Source organism: Empidonax traillii, unplaced genomic scaffold, assembly GCF_003031625.1.
Source record: "Empidonax traillii isolate 1590-97213 ecotype Southwest subspecies unplaced genomic scaffold, ASM303162v1 scaffold800:size294262, whole genome shotgun sequence".
Lineage (NCBI taxonomy): Eukaryota > Metazoa > Chordata > Aves > Passeriformes > Tyrannidae > Empidonax > Empidonax traillii.
Window position 1 is genome coordinate 66264 of NW_020955993.1, and position 15118 is coordinate 81381.

General features: G+C 46.6%; 2 protein-coding genes across 4 annotated transcripts; both read right to left on the reverse strand.

Annotated features, from left to right (window-relative positions):
- Positions 1–2349: 2349 nt before the first annotated feature.
- On the reverse strand, positions 2350–7114 carry PSMA4 (proteasome subunit alpha 4). 2 transcript variants are annotated; one of them, XM_027901587.1, is made up of 8 exons: positions 7016–7114; positions 6806–6848; positions 5898–6060; positions 4562–4639; positions 4254–4342; positions 3325–3455; positions 2943–3066; positions 2350–2747 (listed from the first exon to the last, which is right to left on the reverse strand). In XM_027901587.1, exons 1-8 carry the CDS (start codon positions 7016–7018, stop codon positions 2593–2595), a joined length of 786 nt encoding a protein of 261 aa, XP_027757388.1. In that variant the 5' UTR covers positions 7019–7114; the 3' UTR covers positions 2350–2592. The 2 variants fall into 2 exon arrangements, with proteins under 2 accessions (XP_027757388.1, XP_027757389.1); XM_027901588.1 differs by lacking the exon at positions 7016–7114 and having other exon boundaries at positions 6739–6828.
- A 614-nt stretch (positions 7115–7728) lies between these two features.
- HYKK (hydroxylysine kinase) lies at positions 7729–11833 on the reverse strand. Of its 2 annotated transcripts, none has more exons than XM_027901585.1 (5): positions 11723–11833; positions 11097–11447; positions 10218–10354; positions 8437–8620; positions 7729–8263 (listed from the first exon to the last, which is right to left on the reverse strand). In XM_027901585.1, exons 2-5 carry the CDS (start codon positions 11440–11442, stop codon positions 7785–7787), a joined length of 1146 nt encoding a protein of 381 aa, XP_027757386.1. In that variant the 5' UTR covers positions 11443–11447; positions 11723–11833; the 3' UTR covers positions 7729–7784. The 2 variants fall into 2 exon arrangements, with proteins under 2 accessions (XP_027757386.1, XP_027757387.1); XM_027901586.1 differs by lacking the exon at positions 8437–8620 and adding an exon at positions 9687–9759.
- Positions 11834–15118: the final 3285 nt, after the last annotated feature.

Genomic DNA, 15118 nt, shown 5'->3' on the forward strand with positions numbered 1-15118 from the left:
GATCCCCAGCATCTGCTTATTGCCCTAGGCTCAAATGCAGAAAAAAGAATCAGAAATTTCAATTTATTTCAGGAGAACTTTGCTGTACATCTTGGACAGGAGTGCCAGCTGGAGTTACCTGCCTGCTCCAAGGCATTACTGAGGCTCAGCTCACGATCAGCTATTAATGGCACTCAGGAGAGATGATGGCTCTTTGAAATTAAATTGGTAATTACCGTTCAAAGATTGTACTCATAAAGTACTTGACACTACTTTTACTTTGGGTAAACAAAACTAATTTAAATAAAGATCTTTGAAAAGGTAGTGTAACCACACAACTCAACGCTTCAAGACATAACGGAGCAGAGATCAGAAAATTACTTAAGTCATTCCAACATTTTTGTTATTATAGTTCTCCTATAAAAAGTTCTCCTTTACCAGCAAAATATGCAGTGTTTGGCAAAGAAATGCTATCCCCATTTTGTTACAAAAAGATGCATTTAAGAAAAAATATTTCGGTAAGTCTACATCCTAAGCTATCTAACAATACTTACATGACTCCACTAAACAAACTGCCTTGCGTGGGCTATGTACATCGATGAACACAAGCTCAGGTGCTCTCCTGGTTTCCCAAAAGACAAGAAAGCATTGCTGGAGCCCATCCCCTTTTGTTGCAAGTCGTCTTTGAGAAGTGAGACACAACTCCATTTTGGCATTGCTGTTTTAGAGCACGTTCCAAGCACTTGCATAACCATCATCAGCGATCCAGAAATCTGCAAAAAGAGGCTGATATATTGCAATCACGGTATCAAAAAATAGAAAGACTGAGCACTGGGATTCTACATAAAAATGGAGCTTGAGGTATTTATACAACCCTTTATGATGGAGATTGAATCTTACCCGTTGCATGTTGTCTGCAACTGTTCAGGGCTCCTTACATGAAACACCATTCCTGTGTCAGTTTGGAAGACCTACTGTTGCACAAGGTGTAAATGAGTCAGTCAAGCTTTTACTGGCTGTAAAATTTGAATATTAACCACGTGCTGTCTAAGTTCAGTACAAAAGACTAAAGCAATTGGCCTGCACTGAGATGTAGAGAATGACCAAGCACAGGCCCTGCAGCCTGGAGAGAGCCCCCAGCCAGCCCTGCTGTCCCTGCAGAGGCTGCCAGAGCACAGGGCATCTGCACAAGCTGCAGCACAGGCACCTCAAGGCAGATTCCTTCCCTCTGTTCTCAACAGTGACTCTTACAGCAGCGAGCTCAAAAATGGGCTTAGCGGAGGGGAAGGGTCATTTCTGGCCATGTTGACGAAGTACATTTTAGTCAAAAGCGTCTGGGATGGGTTAACAACAAAACACTGCATGGATTCGCTCAGTCTGGTCGTGTTCAACCCTGCACACATCAGGTAACCTTTGGGCTGAAAATCCCACCAAACCAATCCAGCCAACCAAAAAAAGCTGCGAGATCGATGCAATGCAGGGGGGGCACAAAAGGGGCTGGATCACCAGTGTCACAGCTGCAAATTCAGCAGGTCCCACTGGAGCTTTTCAGTTTGCTCTTGAGATCTGAAAGGGTGCACAATGATTTTCAGTAACTTGTTTTCATTTCCTCTGTTTTGGTTTGGTTTTTTTTCCAGAAGAGATTTCTGCTAATCTGAAAATTACACTTTCCTGCATTCAGTATACGGACAAGCTGGACAAAAATTATTATCATTTCTAATTCATGCACAAATATCATTATTTCTTAGGTGGTTAACTGTTGTGCCAGAAAAGGGAACCAAATTCTCTGGGGAAGTATCAGCAACACTAAGCTAAACATAAAACATCTCACCTTTCTTTCACGATAAAATGTGAAATAGTCAACATGGCCTAAAATCATGCACTCTTTTATTTACCTATTTTTATTCTGACAAGACAGATTAACATTTTCACACGGCCTTTGTAAAATGTCTTCCTAGTTTGTGTGTGAATACAGCTCGTGTAGTATTAGTAATTTCTTAGAAAACACATGCACTGGTGAAGGCTATGATAAACTGAACACATTTGCTACAGGGCATTTTTAAAACACTTACTGCTTGCAAGACCATCAGTTTGACAGAGCCTGTTACAGAACAAAATAGGCCAAAAACTAAAACTTGGCATGCCAGCACACTTTAATTCTGTATTTTGTGAAATGGCTTCTCAAACTACGGAGCTCTTTGCACTACCTTAAAAGGAAAACCCACACATACACACAAAGTTCTAACAATTCTAACACCATATTTGTTCTTTACCAACTAGCATATACCTTGTTTCAATGGTTTGAAGCGAATAAATTCCTCAAGATTGTGCACATCCAGGCATTACTAAGGAAATAAAGACACCCATCACTATTCTTCTTAAATTTTATTCCATTAAAAAAAAAAATAGAAGATGAAAGAAATAGAGTGTTCAAGAATTAAAGCAATTATTGGTCAATGTAAGGAGCGGTAAACTAATTATCTAAATGATGATTAAGGACCTGGTTCATCAAAAGTAATTCTGGGTCCTCCATGGCTTCTACTAGACAGAAATCCAGATTATCTTTTACTGAAGCAGGTCCTTTATTATCTAGAGAACACTTGATTTCATACTCTATTTCTCCTTCTCTTTTTGTTCCTTTTCCTTCTTTTCACGTTCAGCTTTCGCCTCCTCCTCCTCATGTTGCTTAATCAATTGTTCCACCTCCTTCTGCTTCAGAACCCTTATCACTGTCTTTCCGTTCTCTCTCGTCAGTGTTGCAATTTCAACTGAAACACATGGAACAGACAGCGCGTTAACAGTTTGTCCTGCGGGCAGAGCGATCAGCACAGGGGCGAGCTTTGGGATTAGGAGGGACAGGCAAGCGGAAGGCTCCTGTCCTCCCGCTGTTACCACTGTTTGCACGACCAAAGAGCCAACACTCCACATCTACACCACATGCCCTCACCGCTGCAGGAGCTCACCTTTCTCTGCAGAGAGCTTGCTGACGTCCATGGTTTTGTTCAGGACCTTGATGGCCAGTGCCAGCGCGGTCTTTAAGGTCATTTCTCCTTCCTTGTAGTCCTGCTTTAGCATTGACACGGCTGCCTGTAAATGGGACAGAAGTTAAAAAGGTATCTTTGGGCAATCAACCGAACCTTTGGGCTTTTTGGCAGATAATATCAATATTATCAATATCAGTAACAGCAGCATTGCTAGAATTACCTGTAAATCTCTTCTGCACGGTAATCAACAACTTAGCTGTGGCATCACAAATTCTAATTAGTACAGTGCAATTTACACCTTTTTCCTTGTTTTGTTTTGTTTGTTTGTTTGTTTTTTGAGAAGAAAAAGCCCAGAACTCACAGCGCTGTTATTCCCAATGCACGTAGCTTTCCAGCCTCCATAATTTCCACTGGGATCACTCTGGTACAGCTGAAATCCATAATGCTTATCCCAGCCAATATAGAGCAACGACACACCAAAAGGGCGTTTTCCTGTTGAAAAGAAGGCTATTAGCAATCTAAATTTAGCAACCAGATTGGTCATGAGTGACAATTATTTTCTTTGATTTCTTTTTCCAAATCTGTCCCTGTGAACTGGGATTTAACACAGACAGTTCTGCACTGCTGTTGCTTGAGATAAGCAGGCCAGCATTTCTTTTTAAGATTTTAAAGGAAGGGGGGGAAGCAGCAGAGGTTTATTCCATTTAACCCCGAGAGCTCATTTCTGTAAATTATCATCTCAGGACTTTAAACCAAAATTGAATATTTAAAGCATGTAGCTTAGCTGTTAAAATGTTTAACTTAACAGTGTCAAAAGCTAAGTACCTAAAAGGTAATTCCTTCACACTACACATATGGAAAACAGAGAATCATCAGTTCACATGCTAAGGAACAAGACAACATCATTTTCTGACATGTTGCTCGAGCCACAGAAATACTATTTTTTGAAGTGTTACATTTTGGGTGGGCCCCAAATGTTGAAAAGCTGCCTCTCAAACAATTCTCTGCTGGTCTTTTGAAGGCACGGATGAAATGCAAGAGCACTCAAAGCATTCTGTGCAACGGGCTGGCATCTCAGCCATCAATTTCCCAATCAATAAAAAGTAGCACCTTCAGCAGCAAAGCAGTAACCATGACTACCCTCTTAAATTAGGCTATTGTTTTTCTCTCAGTATAACTTGCTGAGAAGAATTCAGTGGAGCTGTCCAGAGATTTAGATCCTTCATGTATTATGTCACAGAATCGTTCCTCAGACATTTAATAACACAATGACTCATCACCCTCCCTTACCTCCAAACTGTGTGTAAGCCTGCTTGATATCACACAGCGCTGTTACCAGTTGTTCACAAGGAATGGGCTCTTGATATTGTAACAAATACCTAATGTCAAAGAGGGGGAAAAAAAAAACGGTTTTCAAAACTTGTTTTGCTGACAGTATTCTGTACCACAAGTTCCCAAGTTAGAGCCTCTTTGATCTGGCTGTTGTATTTCAATCTACTTCTGATCTGCTAAACGCACGCTCATTTTGATTTAACACGCAGGGGACTGAACGTGGCAGGGCAGGCAAGTGAAACCACATTAACCATCAGCAGACCTACCTCTGTGCAATCAGTCTGAGCTCGTTTGTTAGAACATTGGCATCTGAAGTGATTCCTGCCACACTGCAAGCCATGTCCCTGCAATGGAAGCACAGACCGACTGAATTCCCATCCATCTGCAGCCAACAGCCACATCTCCACACAGGGGGACCAAGCACAACACCTTCTGTCAGGCCTGTCTGATCAAAACTATTTAGCTGCCACATAAAACAGCTTCATCAGCTCCTGCCTTTGGGGTACACCAGAAATATCAGTAACCATTCCCTGAGAGCAGAGCTGGACACAGAATGTGAGTCAGCACATTAGTTCCACAGATAGTTTTGAGAAGAGGGTCATGCCCAAAGGTGATCAAGTCCTGGGTGGCTTTACAAGAGCCACAAGGTACGTGCAGGTGCCTCTCAGGAGGCCACCAGATGTGGAACCACACAGATGTGACAGCCCTCCAGGAGCTGCTGGGTGACACGCGGCATCTGTGTCACTGAAACTCAGGGGTCTGGATACGATCCTAACAAAAGCACTTCACATGCTTGATTGTTTGTTAGCTCTTAAATGAAGAGCTCTTCAGCCCAACCTGATGTTGCTACAAAGCTTTCGTTACCCCAGAAGGATTTGTGAAATTAGGAATTCCCCAGAAAATGGCAGGGGTGTTCTTACACTGCCTCCTCTAAAATCCAGTGCTTCCTAGTGTTCTAACTCCCCTCATGATCAGCACGGAATGGGAGGCTGACAGGAAGAAAAACTGTTTGTGTTTCATGTGCACCTTCCAGCAAGGATGAAGCTCTACCTCCCTTTCAGGCAAGAAAGCATCATCTGTAATTATCTTTGCTGTGACGTCACAAATTTAATTTCCAGAGAACTAAAACGCAAGTTGTAACAGGGAGAGGTATCATTTCTGCTACAATTGTGGCAAAGAAGCCTAAGGCACTCAATCATCTTGTTCTCTTTGAGTCACCAAAATAAAACAAAGAAGAGGATACTAAACTGAAGTAGCACAGTGGTTCCTGTGTGCATTCTTCATTCTGCCCCCCAATGGTACTTTGTAAAACAGAATTCCCAATTTTCTGAGGTGCTGCAATGCCATTACCTTGTATGGCACAGTGCAACAAACAGCACAACTATTGCACCTGGAAAATTCTCCTAGAGACAAAATAAACCCAAACCAAGCAATCCTTCTGCTTTAGAGGGAGAACTACTGAAGTGAGCAGCAACAAAACAGTCACACTCGTCTAAAACACCAAGCCAAAAGACTGTTAACACTTCCAGTTAAATAAAACCAGGTTATGTGCTAATCAGCTTTTTGTTACTAATAACATCACCAATCATCATTTCAACTCACTCGTTCAGTTTGTAGATTTTCTCTGAGAAGAACACCTCATCGAGCAGCTTGTGGATGTTGCGTCTCTCTGCCGCCAGCAGGACTCCGTCGTTGGCCAGAATTCCCAGGCAGGTGCCTGCGTGTCCGATGGCTTCCATGGCATACTCCACCTGGTACAGGCGACCTGGGAGAGGGTTTCAATCAACTGCGGCAAAAAGCAACACCCAACAACACCAAGTTCACGCGGTGACTTCAACTGGCACCAATCCGGCAGGTGCTCGTTATACAACCTGCTCTTAATTCTCCAGTCTGGTACCAGTTGATAGGAAATTAACAGGTGGAACGGGAGGAAGGAATCAGAGAAGGAAAAATCCTAAAAGGGGGAAAACACCCTTTCTTTAAAAACGTTTAAAAAAAAAAAAATCCAGAGAAGTCTCTACTGCAGGAAAATGAGCCACAGTGGATTTTCAACAATCAAAGAAAATATCTGATACTGAACTTTTTGAGTCCATCCATCTAAGAAATAGAAAAACGCTGTGTACATGCACCATGCACGCTTGGTTTCAGCATGTGCAAGAATAACAAGCAGAGGTGTGACTGCACCAGCAGGATATTGTCCAGTCTTGGGGGACAGTGACAAAATCCAACCACATCAAATAGGAGTTAAATGGTTATTTAAAAAATGTGGCAGGTGATATTACTCACTAACAGGGGAAGGGTTTATTATTGCTTCAGTTAGAATGGATTTGGAAATGTCCACTTCGGACCCTTGGTGTCCTTACAGAACTGGGTGCTACTTCTGTTGGGCAAATATGATTTCTGTAACTCATACACAGATGGAAACACGCTATGAACAACCAACCTTCATGCAAGTGAGAAGATGAATAGAGCAGTCAGAGTTTACTTGAAAGTGTGGGGTTAAAAAATACCTTCAGGAGAAAATATGGTAGTTCTGGAGTCATATCTTCGAGACTGTAAAAAGCAATAGCTCAGTAAGTACCGTCAGTCTCTTGTCACCAACCCTCCGAGTCCCCGTGCGCCAGAACAGACCCAACCACCCGGTGAGCTCCGGTCTGACCGCCCGGGCCGTGACTCGGCAGCACCGCGCCCCGCAGAGCCCCGGGGAGGGGGACACTCACCATCGTGCCGGGGACGCGCCGCGGGCAGCGGGCCTACGAGGGAACCGGGAACGGGCACGGGAACCGGCACCGGGCCTGCGGGGGAACACGGCACACGTGAAGCGGCACCAGCACCGAGCGCTCCCGGCCTGGCCCCAGAGGGCGCTCCGCCCGCCCGCACTGCACAGTCATCCTCAGCGCGGCGGAACGCCAGGGCCTCGCCGCCCCCCGCGCCGCGCAGGGCCGCGTCTCGCACCCCCCATCCCGCCCGCCGCCCGCCCTCACTCACGGCGGGTCGCAGAGGAGCCGCTGGGCCGGGCGGGGCCGGCGGGTCCCGTCCCGCGGCACGAACCGGGCGAGGCGGCCGCGCCCGAGCCTTCACCGCCGCCTCAGTAATGGCCGCCGCGCCTGCGCCCTGCCGGGCGCCGGGGGGCGGGGCCTCTGCCCTTCCCTGCCACGCACGGGGCGGGGCCACGGAGCGGGAACGGCCACGCCCCCCGCCTGAGGGTCAGTGATGGCCACACCCCCGGCCTGAGGGTCAGTGATGGCCGCACCCCCCGCCTGAAGGCCAGGAACAGCCACAGCTGTGCCGTGAGGGTCAGTAATGGCCACACCTGTACCCTGAGGGTCAGTACTGGCCCTACTCTGCTGTGAGGGCAGGAAATGGCCACAGTCACCGGGGAAGAAAGACCAAGCCCGGTTCCCGCCGTGCTGGCGAAGGAGCCCCATCCAGCCCAGGCAGCACCCACTTTATTGCCTTTATATATCCAGTGTCACTGCTGGTGACACCTCAGCAGCCACCGACCGACGGGGCAGGTGTGTGCTGTGCGTACGCCCGGGCAGTCTCAAACCATTTCTTCTCCACCGCTTCCTGGCCCATCTCAAACATCGTCATTAAGTGTTTCCAGCCGGTTTTGGCCGTGATCATGAGGTAGTCCCTGTTCTCGGGGTACAGCAGAGCCGTGTGGGCGGCGATGACGAGCGACTGTGCGAACCTCCCGCTCACCAGCAGGAAGAGGGCCCCTCTCTCCTCGGCCGTGAGCGGCACCACGCTCTCAAACCCCGCCAGAACGTGCCCCCCAACGCCCAGGGGCTCCGGGCTCTCGATCATCATGTACATGATGGCTATGGCCACCTCAAACACGTAATAGCCGTAGCTCATGTCGCTGAAGTCCAGGATGCCCGACACTCGGTACTGGGGGTTCTCCAGGGAAGCACAACTGGAGTCTACGAGGATGTTGTGGTCATTGAGATCTCCGTGATTGATACCTGAGCACAGGTGAAATAGAAACAGTGTTTAACAATCACTAAACAGCGGAATTTTTTTTTTTTTTCCCCGCTGCGTTTCTCAGTGGAACAGCTCTGAGAAGATGCACCCAAACTCCTGAAAGCATTTTCTGTATCTCATTTCAACGTAATTACAATGAGAATAAAATACTCACAGGCTCGAAAGCTGCTTAGCTTGGGTATCACTTTCCCTTTAAACTGCTCGATAACTTGTTCCACCACTGCACGGTATTTGTTCTGGCCCAAGGCATCAATGTACTGCTCCAGAAGAGGAACATTTGCCAGGTTCCAGATGAACTGACCTCGGTGCAGGCTTTTTACCGACGGATGATGGAATTTCTTGGGAAAAAGCACACAGGAAAAATAGGCGGTAAGTAAAAACGCCGAGTTTGTGATTAAAGGGCTTGATTCCAAGCCCCTGTAAACTTTAACAGGTTTCTAAGGAGACTCACAGAAAAGCACCATGACTTGCACTATTGCTTTTACATCAAGTAAAATAATAACCTGAAGAATGATTAAGGCATCTTAGTATCTACATAACAACCTGGATGTTGTTTTCTCCCATGGTTTAGACACAAAGGTTATATTAAATCATTTGCCACCGAAATCATCTGAAATTGCTGTGGTCTGTCCGTAGCGTGACGTGATGCAGGCACTCTGAGGCCCTGCCAAGGCAGAGCCCCAGGCTGGCAGTGCCCATCCTGCCCAGCTGGCACTGCAGAAAGACAGCACAGCAGCAGGGACACCAAACCTGCCAGCCTGCTGGGAACGGGCACACTCTGTGCTTTGGAAGGTGGGAGCAGCCTTAGGAGCAGCTGGAGTGTGACAAACCCTGGGGACAAGGGTTTGCAGACACTGACCATGACTTCATCCTCATGGGAATTTGCCTTTGTACCACCAGGCCTCAATATTTTAAACAAACAAAGTCCTCCACTCGGTGGCACATCCGAGCCACATCCACACAGACACCAGCAGAGGAGAAGATGGAGCACAGTCTGGCGCACAGATAATCCGTATGTTAAGGGCATACAGAGCCTTTTCCATCAGAATTTGCTTTCTCATCAAGTACTTCCTCCTGGGCAGGATCAGTCACAGGCATATTTTGAGACCAGCTCGTCTACATCAATTGCTTTAATCGCATTATAAGAGTGTGACCAGTGTGCCAAAAGGCAACAGTAAGTTATCTCCCCCAATTGAAAAATGGTTTTGTAATTTAAGAATGTGGTTAGCAAAGCTGGCAATTCACATTTCATAATAGTCTGAAGCTGGTGCTCAGAACATGAGAAGGAGAGGTTAATGAAAGGCAATAAATAATGCAAGAGTTCTTTTATGTATCAAACTTAATAACTGGCTGATTTATCAGCTTTATTATCCTGTATAATTACAGGCTAAAGGAAGAACTTACTATGCATTAAGACTGAGTGGTAGCAGTGCAAATGAGAGGTGCCACAGATCTCTGTTCGTTGGCACAGCTGGCACTGCGGGCAAGGAACCACCTGCTACCGATGTTAAATGATCACAGGGCTAATGACCAGGAGGGAGTCACCAAGTCAGAAAGAAATCCAGAGCAACAGATCAGCCAGCTGAGCACTACACAACAATCCTTCAAAAGCCTCTAATGGGAGCACCCTCGAGTTCATTCTCCTCATCTGCCAGGTTTGAAACCCTAAACAGGTGAGCTTTGCATAAGCGAAAGGAAACCCTGATCTCCCAGCACGTGGTACAAAAGTGCATTGCAAGAGCGTCACCAATACCAGGTCACCAGTCCTGTGCTGGGGAGAAGCTTCAGCAGCCCAGCTTGGAGGGGACACTGAGGGAAGATCAGTGACACCTGCACTCCCCAATCACGTTCTGCAGCCCAGGAGAGCAGGCAGCAGCACAGGAACAAATGCTGAGGAGACTCTGATGAAGTCTGAGGCTGCAGATGAGCACTCACCTCTGCGAGGGTTTTATCCAGGCTGGCAGCCAGTTTACCAATCTCATACAGGATCTGGGCATTGGTGGCAATTTTGGCCACCGGCGTTCCTGGCAGGTAGGTCAGCAGCCTGACCATGTGCTTCTTGTTCCCGGCACCTGACAAGCAAGGACAGATCTGTCAGTCACTTCCACCTGTGCTGTTGAGCATTAGTTAATGCAAGAGGCAATAAAGGTTTGTCCCAGCGTAGGAGTCAGCAGATGCAGCTGATGAAACAGATTTCATGCAAAGATTTGATTTACCAGGATGTTGTACAATGGTGTGCAAACCTTACCACACTTGCAGTCTATGCTGGATTTCAAGTCCTTGTGCTTGGGAGCGACTCTTGCCAACAGCAGGGTTCCTGCAGCGCCCACACACCCCCACTGACAGCTTTGCAGCAGAACAGAATCCCAGATTTTGTATGAAGGTTACAGTGACAGGAAAAGCCAAATATCAACCCAATTTTTTCTTCCAAGCACTGTCAAAGCAATTTTTTCTGGCTCCACAGATGGGTTAGAACTGTATTTTACACCATTCTGTAGGCAAACAATTCTGAGCATCACTTAGTCAATGATGCCTTTTTTATCCTTTTCTTGTGCACAGACACGCCACATCAATGTTTTATCCAATTCATTACACTGAAGTGACTTCCTAAGTGTTCTCATAGTTAATTATTACTCTCCTTGAGTTGCTTTGCTTCTGCTATTTTAAGCTTGGACTGTTATGGGTGTAAGACAGGTCACCTGACACACATCCCCCAGTATTTAAACATAAACCCAGAGTTTCCCTTTAGCCCATACTCAGTGTGCCACATGCTGAGCTCAGGGCGGGGCAGTGAAGGTGCTGGCAATCGCTCACCTCCCGACTCCAGAGACATTATGGAACCATCTCTCGTGAGATGAGGAGTAGCTGAAGGAAAGCCCTGGGCACTGAGAAACATCATGGCCTGGGTCTGCGCTTGGATGAGGTCGGGCTCCCGGCTGTCTTCCGAGTTGGTGATTTTGAGGACAAACTCATCAGCACCTCCAGCCCCGTCGCTGTTTCCCGAGACGCGCACGTGGAAGTTCTGATCGTCGTAGCTGGGCAGCGGCCTCAGCCAAGACACCTTTAATCCAAACACCCTGTCAACCAGTTCAGCTGCTTCCTTCTCACTCAGTGCCGGCTTGCTGAAAGTCTGGGGTCGACAGTCATTTCCAGAAGACATTGTCTCTAGGAGAAAAAGAGAACCTGGATGATCGGTAGGTACTCTGACATCAGAAACAGTAACTACTGCAATAAAATGCATTCAGCTGCTGCAGGAGGTTCCCAAAGAAAACCCACCAAGCCAGCTCAGGTTTTACATCACAGCTTATCAGCTGGTTAGGCTGTACTCCCCCAGGGAAAGACACCTAGAGCCATGCACTCCATCTGCTCACACCCAGCAGACCTGAGAAGCTCATTAACTGGGAGTACTTTTATTAGCTCGTTTCTAGCGGCAGCCTGACCTGGTATTGTTGACAGCTAGGAATGATTTCCTAAGGAGCAGAGTTGCTGAATCCCTGACCAGGAAGTTCTGAATCCACGTCTGCAAAAGACAAGAAACATTTTAGTAAATCCTATCGCGGCCTCCCAACCTCCCGCGCTCGGAAAGGCAGCACAAACCTGCAGCCGCCCGCGGGAATGCCGGGCTCGGCAACCAACCCTTGGACTCAGCGGGAGCGCCGCCAACCTTTGGCCGGCCCGGGGGGGCCGAGGGGCTGCGGGCAGGGCCAGCACGGGGGGCTCGCCAGCCCAGCCTCCCTCCCCGAGCCCGGCCCTGCCGCCCCTTCCCCCGCGGGCAGCGCTGGGAGCGCCCCGAGACACCCCCCGGGCTCGGCGATTGTCCCGCAGCATCGGCGAGGGGAGGGGAGGGCGAGACTTCCTGTCACGAAGGGAAAACGCTTTAAAAAAAAAAAACAATTGCTTCCGCAGCGACAGCAGAGAGGGAGGTGTGCGTTTGTTTTGGTGAAATCCTTTTGTCGGCACGGCAGATCCAAATCTGCCAACTGCTCAGACCGAAGGCTGGGCACGTGTAAATAACGAACCGGAAAGCATCTTGCTCGGGATGTCCTTTAGACTGAACCCGAGCTCAGGCTGAGACCACGTGTCCGGACCTAGAGAATCTTAGACTTAATGGCAAACCTCAAGATTAATAAAGAAATCTCTTCTGAAACTTCTAATGCAAAAAAAAAAAAAAGTAATCTACAATAGTTGAGATCCTGCTGTGACAGAATTAGGAACATGAAGAAAAAGGAATTTAGGAAAGGCATGCTGAAGTAAAAAAAGAAAAAAAAAACACAACAAAACAACCCAAACATCTTAATTACAAGTAAATCAGTTAAGAATCCTCTGTCCCATTATTTCAGTATTATTTGTAATATTAACAATTACTATATTAATTATAATTATAAAAATATTTACATAATTAATTATGTAAAAATAATATATACTTTATGTAATAATACATGAACTTGAAAACATTATTTTAATCAAACAGGCAATCCAGAAAAGGGAAACTATTTCCCCAAGAAACAAATTTCCCCCCTCCACTTTCAGAACAGATGTTACTGAAAGTGATTGGCCAACTATTCTCACCAGAAATCACACAGCTAAGTTCTTTTCCAAGAATAAAAGCCTCTCTCAACGCCTGTGCAAAGATCAGACGTGAGTAATTTAGCACCTGAATGTTGAATTCAAGCCTGAAAAGGTGAGTCTTCAGAGCTGGGTGAGTGTCAGACACCCCCAAATCACTGCTGAGGATCCTGTCACAGCTGTAACCTCGGCCAGTGCTCTCATTCAGGATTCCAGCCGGATTCTAAATCATTCACTGCCCTGAAGGGGAGAGAAAGGTCAGTCAGCAATCATTTGATACACCATCCAGACTGGTACCTGGAGCTCAGCTAACACAGACAATGTTTTCTACACCAGCTAAACGTGCTTAGCAAGCCCACGTGACAATCCTAACGTAATTACATCATACACAATATTATCCCTTTCCCGTATCCACCCCACCCTTCAGACACACAGTACCAATTCTGCTCAGAGAGTACCATACAAGAACTGTGATACAATTTTCTTTATTAAAAATAATTTACAGCGCTGGTAACACTTCACGCACAATTTTCATCAACTGAACTTCAGGTGTATCTACACCATACTTACTGAACTTAAAACTTACACTGTCCTGTTGGCTTTAAACAGCAGACATCGATTTGCAGTTGCTTAAATATGATTAATATGCTTGCTTTCATGTTCTTATACTTGGGGGTAAATTGTATAAACATCAACACTTTCCCAAAGCTTTGGAGTTTGGGACAAGGGAGGAGGAGGGAAGCAAGGAGAGAAAACATTTAGAAAAATTTAGAAAAATCAAAACGGAGACAGAAGTGTCTGCCAGTTCGCCTTGGCAGGGCTTGGGTCCCTGTGTCCTGAAGCAGCCAGAGAGGGTGGGAGGCTGAGATCCCTTCAAGCTTGAGCAGTTACACAAGTTGTAAACACGCCTGGAGTGGCAGTTTTATCATCTGCATCAGGCATCACAATGTGCCGGCGCTAAATTCCCACTTTCTCCCCGATAATGTACATTTCCTTGAACTAAACCAAGAATGTTTGAGCTGGGATGAAATAGCATGAGACACTTGTCCAAGGAGCAAGATCTGCTCAGTCCCTCTGGAGAGAATCCCTGGAGTGTAGCACAGAGCAGGGACTGAGCATCAGCTGGACACCGTCACCAAACCTGCATCCACCGATCCCCCTCAGCAGCGGCAGGAGGCACCGGAAGGGTTTTCATCCCACCTAAAAGGAAACCACATCAAACCAGTGAAACATAAAACCAGATTATACACAACTTCAAACTTTAGTGCTCTTGGTTGAATAAAGTAGGAAAAGATACATTGAAGTTTTGTCAGTGAAGTCAAATTAGTTTGGCCTTTGAACTGTCAAAAAATGAATACACAGTAATCATATAATTGTGAGAGGTTTCGGGGGTTTTGTTTGGGTTTTTTTTAAGGAATGTCAAACATACTATTTAAAGAATTAAACAGTGCATCTGTTAGTTTGCAAGTCAGCTAGCTTAGTGTCTGGTTATAAATTAAAAGCACAAGTCAACTAATATTTTTAAATTTAAGACAACATTTATCAAGAACAAAAGATCTTCCCGCAGAAGGCAAGTATTGCAGTTTCGTTCTCCAGCAGAAATTCATCTCCACACAAACCCTGAGAGGTGTTGGGAAGCTTTCCAGGCTCCAGGAGCTCAGCAGGAAGGGGTTGGAGCTGCACTGCCCGCCCAGCTCGGACACCCCAGCGCGGGGAAGTGGCAACACGAGTGGTTCTGCAGCAACTCTGCACCCTCTGCTGACCTGAACTGGGGGGCAGGGGCTTCTCCCCCGTGAGCTGCAGCCACAGCTCCTGCAGTGCCACGAGGGACAGGGGGGGTCAGCGCTCTGGGATCTTCCACGGGGGACTGGGACCTGAGGGAGCAGCCAAAGGCAGAGGGGCTTGAACATCTGACAAGTACAGCCGGTTAGACACAGGTTGGAGTTAAAGCAGAGGGATTCCAACAGTCCTATGAAATGTTTCACAAGGTTTTGAAAGGCTGAAACACCGCAGGGAGGTGCTTTGTTTGATGATACTGCAGAGACAGCACAGGGAAATCTGATGCCACAAACGACAAACTGCACCCCTTGAAGCAAATGACAAACAGGACTTCACCTGCACGAACCAAACAACTGCCAGCTTGGATTTGAAACGCACAAGTGTTTGCCAGATTTCGAAGCACACAACATTTCATAGCTTGAGCAGTTTTAAATCTGGATCCAGGTGAAATATAATCCCATAATAAAGGTAAGGAAGTCATCATCTGGGAT

Coding starts and splice junctions, on each gene's coding strand:
- PSMA4 (XM_027901587.1), bottom strand. Junction 6,061..6,805: donor TACCATATTTTCTCCTGAAG/GTATTTTTTAAC, acceptor ACCCTCTCCCAG/GTCGCCTGTACCAGGTGGAG. Junction 3,067..3,324: donor GCATTGGGAATAACAGCGCT/GTGAGTTCTGGG, acceptor TCCCATTTACAG/GCAGCCGTGTCAATGCTAAA.
- HYKK (XM_027901585.1), bottom strand. CDS start 11,442: ATGTCTTCTGGAAATGACTGTCGACCCCAGACTTTCAGCAAGCCGGCA. Junction 10,355..11,096: donor AATGTCTCTGGAGTCGGGAG/GTGAGCGATTGC, acceptor CTTGCTTGTCAG/GTGCCGGGAACAAGAAGCAC. Junction 8,621..10,217: donor TGGATAAAACCCTCGCAGAG/GTGAGTGCTCAT, acceptor CTTTTTCCCAAG/AAATTCCATCATCCGTCGGT.